The sequence below is a fragment of the Agelaius tricolor genome, unplaced genomic scaffold, assembly GCF_023055355.1.
Source record: "Agelaius tricolor isolate 1412-34295 unplaced genomic scaffold, bAgeTri1.0.p SCAF_14, whole genome shotgun sequence".
NCBI classification, from domain to species: Eukaryota; Metazoa; Chordata; class Aves; order Passeriformes; family Icteridae; genus Agelaius; species Agelaius tricolor.
In genome coordinates this window covers 4,207,817-4,220,000 of record NW_027269274.1, presented here as the reverse complement: position 1 = coordinate 4,220,000, position 12,184 = coordinate 4,207,817, and the positions used below count along the sequence as shown (strand labels likewise).

General features: G+C 41.7%; 1 protein-coding gene across 12 annotated transcripts in view; it reads right to left on the bottom strand.

The window, feature by feature from the left end:
* Window positions 1-12,184, bottom strand: part of FOXP1 (forkhead box P1) — a 376,943-nt gene that overhangs the window by 42,103 nt on the left and 322,656 nt on the right. For all 12 annotated transcript variants that reach the window (XM_071439345.1, XM_071439352.1, XM_071439343.1 and 9 more), the window contains one exon: window positions 4,921-5,025. In XM_071439345.1, the coding sequence (XP_071295446.1) occupies window positions 4,921-5,025 (105 nt within the window). The remainder of the gene's footprint in view (window positions 1-4,920; window positions 5,026-12,184) is intronic.

Below are 12,184 nucleotides of genomic sequence, written 5' to 3'. Positions count from 1 at the left end.
AATGACAAATAACTCGAATCTCTCCCTCATGCTCAAAAAAAGAAAAAGCCCTAATGATAATTCTCTAAAAAGAGTCGAACCTTTTTATGAGACCTGTTGCCAATATCAGTGCCACCAAATGATCTCATCTTTCATTCTGGCTAAATTCCAACACACAATTTCATTAACCTAGGTACTGCAGGTGATAAAACTCATTTTTCCCTAAAGAGACAGCTAAAAAGTACCAGTTATACATTTATGAAGTACCAGCAATCAAAATTATGGATTTTCTAAAAGGTTTTTAACTACTTTTATTGAAAGGAAAATCGCTGTCTCAGACTTTTGTGACACTATTGCTAATAATAAATTTTACCATTTAGACATCGCAGTAATATGGTAGACAGTGTCAATAAAAGTATGAAACAAAGATGATCCCTGTCTTTTAAGGAATGCTTTCTGATTACACACCGGAAATTATAATGGGAAACATAAACTAAGTGCACCTTTAAGAGAGGAAAAAAGGGGATAATGCAAGGCGATGGACCTTGCTACATATATCTCATCAGCAGAAGTATTTAATATATATATATATATATGTGTGTGTGTGTGTGCAAAGCATGCATGAAAATAAAATAGAAATAAAGTTACAATATTGAAGGAAATGAAAATATTAGAATAAATAATGACCTAATGACATTTGTTAATGACTGTTAATACATACACGATAAAATGCATAATAAGAATTAAAATAATAAGAAAAATAACAATTAAAATAATAGAATAAAAAATAAAAATTAAAATATTTTTTTAAAAATCAATTAAAAATAATGAAACAGGAATTCAGGGGGCTATTTGTAGCAGTCCTGCTGCTCGCCCGCCCGGGAGGCGCGGGAGCGGGGCCGTGTCGGGGCTGCCGCTGCTCCCGGGGATGCTCCCGGTGCCTCTCCCGCTCCCAGCAGCATTCCCGGGAGCACTAGAGGGCACTGTGGGATTTGGGCCACCCCGGCCTCCGCCGCCGCGGGGGTCCCGAGCCCCAGCCCTGGCCGGGGGTGGTTCGGGGGCTGTGGAAGCAGCGGGAGCCGGCACCGGACCGGGCCCGTCCCCGGGCCTGCCGGCCTCGGCACCGGCGGCTGCCGGCGGGCGCGGCCGGGTCCCCCCGCACGGGACGGGGCCGCGATGCCGCAGCTTCCCCCTCGCCGAGGGTGTCCCGCCGGCCCTATAGAAACCCGAAACACCCACCCAGAGCCCGGCCTTTCCCTGCCCTCGCTGCCTGTGCGATTAAACAGTCCGCGCCGTGCGGATGATTTCAGTGCAGAACGCTCTGCCATGCAAAACGAGCGCAATTAATGCCTTTGAAACAATTTATGATTTCCGGCCTACTTCAACATGTATTAGCATATACCTGGTTTCTTTAATATACACTTTGTTTTTCCAAAACCACAAACATAGTTGCTGGAATTTCATGTGGAAGTGCTTAAGGGGTTGAAAGTTAACACCTTTGTGAGCCGAGCAGTCTCACAGTTGCTGCTAAACAAAAGCCTCTTTGTAGAAGCTTTCTCGAAATGTTTTCTTAACATGTTCCAAGTAGTTTTAGGCAGGCAACTAAAGTAAACAAGATGTTACCATGATAAAAACACTTGTGAAAACATTACAGAGTGCACTTAGTAGTTTCTTTCACATAAACTCCCCTTCGTTTCACCGAAGTTAAATGCACATGAAGCAGATTACCAGCATCACTGCAACACGGGACTGCCACATCTCTCCTAAGGTCTATGTCCTTTCTTTTAAAGAATATATTTGATTTAAAAATGCTACAGCCAGGATTAAACACGTCTAACCCACAGTCAAATTACAGGGGGGGAAAAAAAAGGGAGGGGTGAGGAATAATAAAACCCTATTCAGTCTTCTGAATTTTTTGCCCTGGCTACCCTGCTGAATAAACCACCCTCCCTCCAGCCGGGATTTCCTGAACAACTTGCTGCATAAGGGGTGTATATTCCTATCTTCCACGGTCTTTAAACACATGCAAATGAAATCAAGGATACAGTCAATTTTGCAGGAAAGTCTCTCTGTGCTACTAATTGCTCCTTTCCCGCCTGCGAGAGGGCCCTGGTTACCAGGCCAGACACGTGCGCACCCTCCAGCCCTCACCTTGCTCCCTGCAGCCTGGCAGAGGCCACAGGGTCACCGCCCTGAGACTGGACTTATTTTTGTTTTTAGGCTCAGGGAGCGTTCTGGAGCATGCAGGGTGCTGCTGTTTCATTAGGCAGAGCAGCAGCCCCTGCTGCTATCAGTTAGCTCTAACTGATACCGCATCACATGATAACCAATGGCTGATGGATTCGAAACAGAAACACGACACAAGGACTTGCTAAAACTGCAACTTATTTCAAAAAGAAACAGGGAAATAAATGCGTACAATAGCCCGTGTATCTGCTGGTTCTGATAAGCATCCTCCTGTTGGCTGTGAGTGAAAGACAACTAGGATCGTTATTTGTACAGTATTTATCTTTGAAATCAAGGGCCCTGTGGTGTACCTCACCTTGGGAACAAACACTACAGAATGATCACAGAAGAGTGTCAAATCTCTGGTTTTGATTTATCAACAGTTATGATATTTCTTCCTCAGGAGGAAAAGAAATGAACCATGTTTTAGACCTGTGAGTCCTTTTTTCTCCCTTAACTGAAGAATCATTTTATTGGCATACAGGGCCTTCATTCCACATACAACTTCTCTTTGCCTTTTCACAAGGTAAGTGAAATTAAGCAATACTCGATATACAGGCTGCATTTCACTTGGTAAACAAGAGCTTTTCCCTTGAGGGGGCCATCAAAAGAGTGTCAGAGATTACACAAGTATCAGAAAGAAACTTCAACCATCTACCCATTATCTTTTCATTGAGTAATGAATTCTGATAAATGGCAACATGATTTTAAGGACAGATGCTCCACAGGAGACATGGAAGGCTACAGTATTTTATGAAGCAACACTCACTTCTTAACAGTGTCAATACAATGCTCAGGGACATCCATTTCTGCATTTGTTCTGGGTTAAATATCACTCTGAACAGTAAGACTTTGGACACTGCAGCATTTGGATGAGAAAATTTAGGTGATTAAGTTTAGGAAGTTCACACAAAATATTTCTGTTGAAAGCTTTCAATGGAGACAAAAGCTAGACTGATTGTGAAAAAACTAGAATTGATGGAGCAGCTTCAAGTCCAACCTGGGCTGGTGACAGTTTGCAGGTTATTCCTCATTACTGACTGCTGCACATTATGTCCTGCAGGTGAACTGGTGGACTGGGTCTGGGTACTGAAACACCTCCAAAATACCATATAAAAAACCAGCCCTGCCTCTACCCATGCTTGCGATTAAGAGCTGTGTTTTCTATGCATGGCCACCTCAAGCAGACCACTCAAGATTCCTATGGAATCTTCTTGAAAGCAGGTGCTCTCACCTGGAACACGGGACTAGCACAGGAAGCAAAGGTGGCACAATCTGACCATATGTGACCACACACTTTATTCTGCTATCTAAGGCTACCACAGCACCTTTCCCTTGCACTTACAGCAGTAAATTGAGAATTGTTTTAAAGGTCTAAATGCTATAGTATGGCATATGAATATGAATGAGCTGGCAAGTATGGCGAGATTAGCATTTATTTCACTTAAGTGAACAACAGGATGAATTACAAGGAATGAGGCCACCCTTCATGGAAATTTATGACTAGCACCTTCTTATTTTGTAATCCTCTTGTAATGAGAACCTTCTCATTACTGTACCATTCCTCACTTGTAATATATGTTTACAGTAGGACCAGCGCCGCTCCTACGAACTCAGGAGGGTTTTGCCAGTGGAACCACAACTGGTCCATTCTGTTCTGAGAGCAAAACCCTATCTGTATCATCTAACATCACTCAACAAACATCCTCTGCTTGCTCTTGCCCTTCCCTCCCTCACATAAAAATCCAGGGAACCGCCCCAGAAACAGCAGGTACAGCTGAACCTTTTGGGAGTAAGTCTACTTATTCATCCTGAAGAACCTCATCTATTTATGTGGACTAACTTCACGAGATGACTATTCTAAATGGGAGAAAAACTTGTCCCTTTGTGCATTTAAATCACAAACACTTCTTGAGTGGCTGGTCTTTAGTGATCTTACAACTGACCAGCCACAGAACTTGAGCAAAGATCAGGGACGAACCTTCAGCAACCTGGATGCACCCACAGCATGTGTGTACCTGGTGTCCTACCCAGACAAAGAACTCTTTTGTGATGGGAACAGGGGTGAGGTTGATGGTTTAGTTGTGGAGCAGCCATGTGTAAGCTATTAGGGCTCTGAGGTCCTCCCTGCATCGGGATGCATGCACTACCACACACTAGTCCATAATGCACTGCTTATGCAACGTGTAAAATTGTGTTCTTTGGCAGCAAGGAAAAGGTCTGCAGCAAACTGCAGGGGCCCAATTAATATAATTATAGTTTATTTTTAGTAGTGTAGACTTTGTTCATTAGTTACTTATTTGACATAAATTAAATTTCACGTGATGTTCTGCAATTCTCTGTTCAATTATGGAGTTAATTTAAGACTAGATTTCTAAATTAAAGTGAAATCAAGGTTAAAACAAGGTTTTATTATTTACATGATCGATACTGCAACTTAAAAATTATTTAAATAAAATAAAGAAAAAAAAAAAGCTGCGGAACTGCAAAAGCTATTTTATAGCAATACACTGTACAAGACCATAATTTCCCCATGGGGCTAATTTACTATCCCCTGTTAAAACGTTCTTGAGCCTGATCCAAAAGCCACTGAAGTGAAAGGGAGCTCTCTGTTGACTTCAATGGGCTTTGCATCAGGCCCAGGGTGAGTGACAGCACACAGAATTTCAGGGCATGCTTTCTGTACAATGCAAGCGCCAAAAAAACCATCCTTACTTTAGGAAGGACTGGAAGTCTTCACATACTGCTTCACAGCCCGGCCATTTGCATACGCCGTGTCCGTACAGCGGGTGGCTGTGTGAGTGCTCCTCGTGGGGTAAACTGCAGGGGAGAGAGAGAACAGAGAACAAGTGCTGTAAACTGAAGGTACTCTAACAATTCATCCTCACAAAGACTCCTAAAGAACAGCGACCGCCAGATCCTGAAGCATCCCCAACATCTCACGGTACCCGCCTGATTCTTGCCCATGGTTTTTCAAAACAGAATTAAATACCATTTGCAGTGTGAAACATGTGTCATTCTTGCTTAGCTATCCTCCTACATTTCATTCATTAATTAAGAGGTTTGTAAAGAATTTAAATTAACACGGACGGGGGAGAAATCATTTGACAGACCTGCTTAATATCCTGCTTGATATTTTGCTAAAAAATTTATGAACATTGCATATTTACAACTCAACTTCATCGAGAAGTCATCTCCATACAGCAGTGTCCCATTACACCACAACACAGCCAGACCTGAGGCTTTCCTCATGGCTACAGAAAGGAAAAGCATCAAATTTGCAGCCTTGGCTTTCCCACCATGTTATTTATTTACTGGGTTGGGGTTTTTTCTGGTTGTTTTTTATTCTTCTTCTTACAGGCTGTTTCACTGCACAAATACAACCCCCTTACATCCCCAAGTAAGAAGATTTGAGATGTATTTTCAAACGCAAAATTCGCCATAAAGGAGAGGGGGCATGCAATCGAAGGATTCCTCAGCATGAGGGGTTAGTGGGGGCTATTAACCTTGCCTAAGATTGGGCAGGAACGTCACAGAGCCTCCCAACTACTGAACCCAGGGTTAAAGCAAAAAATTCATATGAGCACTAAGGGGTTAATCCTTCAGCGGGATTCCAATCAATACGTAATGATTTGGCTGCACTGATCCAAGTCATGAGACTCTTTGATCCAGGCCATGTGGTGCTCAGGGAAATGTATCTGTTGCACTCACTGATGAACCATATTCTAAAATATCTTCTTTATTCGACTTCTGCATGGAAACTTCCTAAGGAAAGGAATTATTTTTTGCAACAATCTCCATAACCTTAGATGACTTTAAAATCAAAATGTCAAAACAATATTGAAATCTCTATTTTATGCTCACACATGTATGTATTTTTCATGGCAAATCTTTTTGCTACAGTATTCCTGTGCTGTATTATGGACTTCAAACATACACAAAGGATATGAACACATACCAGCATCTAGGTGTGGCTTTTATGACTTACTTCATCCTGGATTACAGGTAACGTTATGGATAAATGCCTACTTTTTGTCATTTTACTTTTACACACACCTGGAAATGCTGCTTATTCTTCTTCTGTAATATTATCTGTCTGTGCACTCTGACAAAATTGTGCTCCTGTATTATTTCAGATGCCCTACGTAGCCAGATGCCTGTAAATACACTCCTGAGATGTCATCCCAAACACAAACGAGTTGGAAGAGAAATTCCTGCCCAGATTATGCCACTTTTGACTTTAGGCTCAATGAGAATCTGAAGATTACTGAAGGTGATTTTAAAAATTATTTTACATTGAAAAAATAATTTTAAAAGTACTGACTAGAAAAGGTATTATGAGTTTTACATGAATCTAAATAATTATTTCATTAATATAATTTTTTTGTCTGTTTACAAATAGTCCTTCAAGCATAATTATATCTATATGCAAGGTAATTTCCTAAAAAAGACAACAGTAGGTGAAGAGCCTTACAAAGGCCTTTTCTATATACAAATACTAGACTGGTTTAACTGGTTTAGTCTTTTAAAAAATGTTCAAGTGAGGAGAATCTCTGTAAAGTTTTTAAAAGAACTAAGGAACTGATGCATTATTTGCAAGGAAATTTAAAAAATGCTAAACCACACATTTCCTCAGCTAAGGAAGAGGCAGAATGGCTGAAGAACACCATGCACCCAAGCCAAAGAGGCATATGGTCAAATATCCTCTATATACATCTGAAAATTCAAAAAATAATGGGGTTTATCATCTGTTTCTATACCTGGATACAGCAAAGGGTGAGACAGGAGGCTTTCATGTTAACACTCCATTAAAGTCCATAAAGACTACATATGAGAGTTATGATTTCAGTGTGTTTGGAAGAACAAGAAAAAGAAAAGAAAAGAAAAAAGCAGTAAAGCAGTGTATGAATCTGCCAGTGCATGTTACCTACACACTGGGACTTGTGATGGCCAAGTAAGGAGTCAGTCCCCCATGGGGTTTAAGCACTGTAAATCTCATTATAATATCAACAGGAGTCACATGGCTTAAACCCCCAGCAGGGATTTTTAAAGTTTCTCTGTAAGAGCCTAAAGGCCATGGCCAAGTCAACGGAAAGAGCCCTACCGAGATTTGTATTTATTTTTTAAATCCAAGTGCAAATCTCTTTTCTTTCCAGGGAACTTGCACAAGACAAGACAAACTATGCAGGACGTGACACCCTGGTATTGTGTCCAAAGAAAATGATGGAATGACCAAGACAATATCAAACTCTAAATGATGCTCAGGATGTCAAAGGCTCGTGCTGTCAATAACCATAAAGGCTGGTGCTGACTGTAAATGGGAACTTAAAAGGTCACTTTGCTAACACGATGCTACGGGTAACACGCTTAACACCTACGCAGAGCTTCCACTGCCATTCAACCAAGAAGAGGAACTACTTCAACTTACCAAAAATAAGACATTTCAGAGAGAAAAAAACCCTCAGTCCTGAAAGACAAACGCCAGCCCTCTCTGCAGGCACTGTGCCATTCCGAAGGCAGCAACTCCCATCCTGCTCAGGGGGGGTTTCAGCCATGCCTTTCGGTGACCTTTATGTGTCAGTATCAGATTACTGCTATTTTATCCATCCCACTTTTGAAGATATTATAGATTGCCACTTCTTCCCTGATAGAGCCTGAAGAAGCACCTCAAAACAAAACAAGGAGCGGGTTTATACAGAGGCGGATGTAACGCACGAAGGATACAGCCAGTGGAAATGAATGGAGAACTCTGTTGAACTGATCTAAGCACTCACTTTCTCTGGGCAAATAGAGGTGGAAAAAGAAGATTTTAATCCTGTACATAAATAAACAGCTTTGTGAGCACGATGCAAACCCATAATCTGAAATTGTTCACTGATATTTCGCCTGCACGCAAGCACAGCTTCTGTAATCTGGATGCATCCTAGGTCTCGCTGCCGGAGACAGACTTTTAGAAGATCTGAGCATTGGCAAGCAGAAGCAAGTTTTAGGTCTGTTTGATTTCTAATGACACATTAGAGTAGGTGTTTGTTTCTGTCACTCTCTCCTTCCCAGGAATGCATATTCATGGTTGGGTACTGGTGATGCAATAGCAGTTAGTGGAAATTATTTTATAACAAGACATAATTTTCAAAGTACTGAAGGAATAAATGACGTAAATTCAAGACAACACGGGGTTTCTTTCTCTTTGTAAGGTACTTGCATAAAAAGTAGTTAATACAATAGAATTACATCCAAATAATGCAATAGTGATGCATTATTACATTGAACTACAGCAAAGAACACTCTGGCAAGTGAAATGTCTTGCATAAGTCACTTATTAATGACATGAAAGAGAATAACAAAATCTATATATGAGACTGAATGAAAACTGTGTAAGTGTCCACTTATTTTCTGCTGCTTCCAGCTCTGTTTCCAGTACAGAGGGGAAGGGAAAAGGGTCAGGCACTCCCACAACTCGTCTGGGCTTGCTGGATAGAGGAGAGGAAATTAACCTCTTCCTTCTTCCCTCTACATTGCCCCATAACCCCAATGATCTCCAGAGGGTCTGGTAGCAACTTCACCTCCCATTCCTACAGGGATGGCTGTACTTGCACGGCCCACTCCTGCCAGCCACTCACCTTTTGGAACACACCTGCTGTGCTACAGCACCCTGGAAGAACCACACTCTGGGACACAACAGCACAGGAGACAGAGACACCAGAGATAGCTAAGTGCTGATGGGGAGTAAATATGACACCCCAAAGTGAGATGGGTTATGCTAGGTATTGGGGAAAGCAGTGACCAAAACCCCAGCATGAAAGCTCCCTGTGTTCTTTAAATGGTTTCATTCAACCCCCCACTTATTAACCACGAGAAACTGGGTTCTGTGCTTGTATACCCACTGGCTAAGAAGTCATAGGTAGATATAAAATCCAGCTAAGCAGAAGCCTCAGTGTGTCTGTGCTTCTGCCCCACAGTGGACCATATTTTAAATATTCATGATGCTGACATACTTCATAATTCCAGTCTCTTTCTTCCACATCTGTTTGGGCCAATGATCTTTGCCAAAACACTGGGGGAAGTCAGTGATGTAGAGAAGCATCCTTGACTTTCTATTGCATTTATGAAGCATCTGCTCATGTTCTAACGGAGCTCAGAACATGCCTGAGCCACCTGCACGCTGAAAAATCAATACCACATCTCCTGCTTTCCTCCTGCAAGGAGCTGGAGTACAGCACCCTCAGAAAGTGCAGAACTGCCTTTTTAATTTTACTTTATTCCTCAGGGTCATTGGGAAGTGACCTCATCTTTGCCAGCTGCCATGAAACTGATACCTGTGTACAGCCCAGGCAGGAGTGTGGGGCTCTGTCTCACACCACATTCCCCCTCTCTCTGATTTAAATGGCACAGCCACTGAGGCAGAATGCCACAATTTTGGTCCAATTTTGGTACAGGAGAAGGAGACACACACCTGGGAAGCAACACGGCTCTCCCAGAGTTGTGACTGCCTGGTGAGCTCTAAAGCTCATCAGAAGGCACTGAAAGAGTAAGGCTGCCGAAAAAGTCACAATTTTCTGAGTCAGAAACACTCACTGTAACTGATTTTAAAATGAAACGGAAGAAATAATGATTAAATCATTGTACAAACTGTGCTCAAGTGCAAGTTCCTGCCTTCATGAGAGAATCAACCAAACACAGATGCAAAAATGTGTTTTGCAGTGAAGTTCCACCAGTGAAAATCCCTTCAAATTCTTAGTAATGTGGCACAGCACCTCTTTCCTCTCTAAACTGTGAATTAAAAATATCGCCAAGCAATAACTGAAAAAACCCAAAAAAACAACTTCTAGATACTCATGCTCCTGTCCAAGCCTCAGGAACGGCCCAGGAAGCAGATATGTGATCTAAACAGGGGGTTTGTCTGGGCAGGGTGATGCCTCCCCATCACTGGATAAAGCTTAACAGAAGGTCATGAGCCTGCAGGAGAGCTGGAATTTGATGGGAGTGGTCAGTGACAGCTCTTTCTACAACTGGCTTGCAAATTTTTGGATGCTTCTTAGAGGAGCACTTCTCCTCTCCCTCACTACTTTAGTCCATGTCCAGACCTAGGACTAGAAGCAGCTCATGTTTTACATCAAGCCCTATTGGAAGTAACAAGAGTTTATATTACATTTTAAATGACTACACCAATTTAAGACAAATCAAGTTAAAACTGCAGCTCACAGGCTGAAATCCTCTCTTCTAATCGGTGTGCACTAACTTGTGTACTCCTGTAGCACAAGAAGGGAAACAGTAGTGATGTTGTAACATGAGGCCACCTCTGCATCCCAAATCACTGCTCCCCATTTATTCCTCTTGTGGCACTATTCCCTAAATTCCTGTTCTGCAAGGGGAACACTGGAGAATCGGCAGCAAGACTAAGACAAAATCTGGCTGACATTCCCCTTCCCTTCTACCCCCACTCTCACTGCAAAGAGCAGAACCAGACTGGATAATTATAAGCATCATCTTCTGGTTTTGATCTAGCCACTGATGGTTTGGATTATTAATCAACGTTATGACCCTCCAGCACTCTAACACATTCTCCTTCTAATGGCAGCCCCTCTTCTAGTCCTGCAGGGAAACTGCCACAGGGCCTGGACAGTCACTGCCCTACATCCCTTCCTTGGAGAAATTAAATGTATTTCTAGAGCATTTAAAAGAAATGCCCATTGCAAAAAATCCATCACTTATCTCCGGTACAAATTCCACTCCTGCATTTGAATTAACGAGTTTCTCTATGATTTAAAACTCTTATTTTTTTATTTCAACCTTGTGCCTAGGTACTGTGGTGAAAAGTACATCAAATATACCCAGACACACACGATTTGAAACGCTGGATTTTAAATTCCAGCACTGCTAACTAATGAGAACAATTTTTTCCTTCTTCTTCTTTGTAGCATCACTTCATGTACTTACATACCATAATCATATCCTCCTAGAGCCTCTATTTTTCCAGGGTGTAGATCTTTAATTCCCTTTAATCTGTCTTCATAGCCTATTCCCTCCAACTCCTTTATCATCCTAGCTGCTCTCCTCTATATTTGCTCCAGCTTCCCTTTATCCTTTCTGCAAGAGAGTGGCCAATTGTACATCACACTCAATGTGGTTTAACTGGTTCTGCATAAAGTAGAACAGGAAAAAAAAAAAAGGACTCGGATGCAACATGCATGTTTATGCCTCCCATGACTGCATTTACCTTTTTGACTAAGACATGGCACAGAGTGTCCCACCTTAATTTCTCAACCCCGATTATGCCTCAGCCATTTCCCACACAGCCGATGCTGAGCAGCTGACGTGTCATGTCAAACCCGCAGTTTGGAATTTTGATTTCCTAGCTGGGCTACTTTCTACTTATCCCTGCTAAATCTCATTTTATTCCTCTCTGAACAGTCTCCTAATTTATTCAGATTAAAACGGATTGATTCAGTATCTTAGTTTAATTAGGAAAAAAATGTGATCCAACCACTTTCTTGGGTTTTTAGGGGCTGGGGGGATGTTCTGCAGGTTTTTTTTTTCAGTTTGGGGTTTTTTTTTTAACACTGACTTTTAGCACAGCAATCCCATCCCTCTAACACACCCAATTCACATGGCAGAGGGAGGTGGCAGTGGCAAAGCTTTGGCCCCAATTCAGCAACCCTTTTAAGAACACACACAAGTATAAAAACACAGGATTAGACCTTGGACTTCACTGAGATGGAGGTGTAAAATTACCAACGAACATACATACTTTGTAAAAAGATCCTGTTTGCCAACCTTATTTTACTGTAATTTATATTCTGTTGTAACATTCGAATTTATAGTAAAAGAAAACACTGAGAAACAAGATCTGTACTTGTTCAACAAAATTCTATTCTGTTACATTTAGAGTTGAGGCGAGTCTTCCACTCTTATATAAACCAGTGATACGTCAACAAATATGATTAACAGGGATTATTCACGTCAGTATTTTTCACCCCTG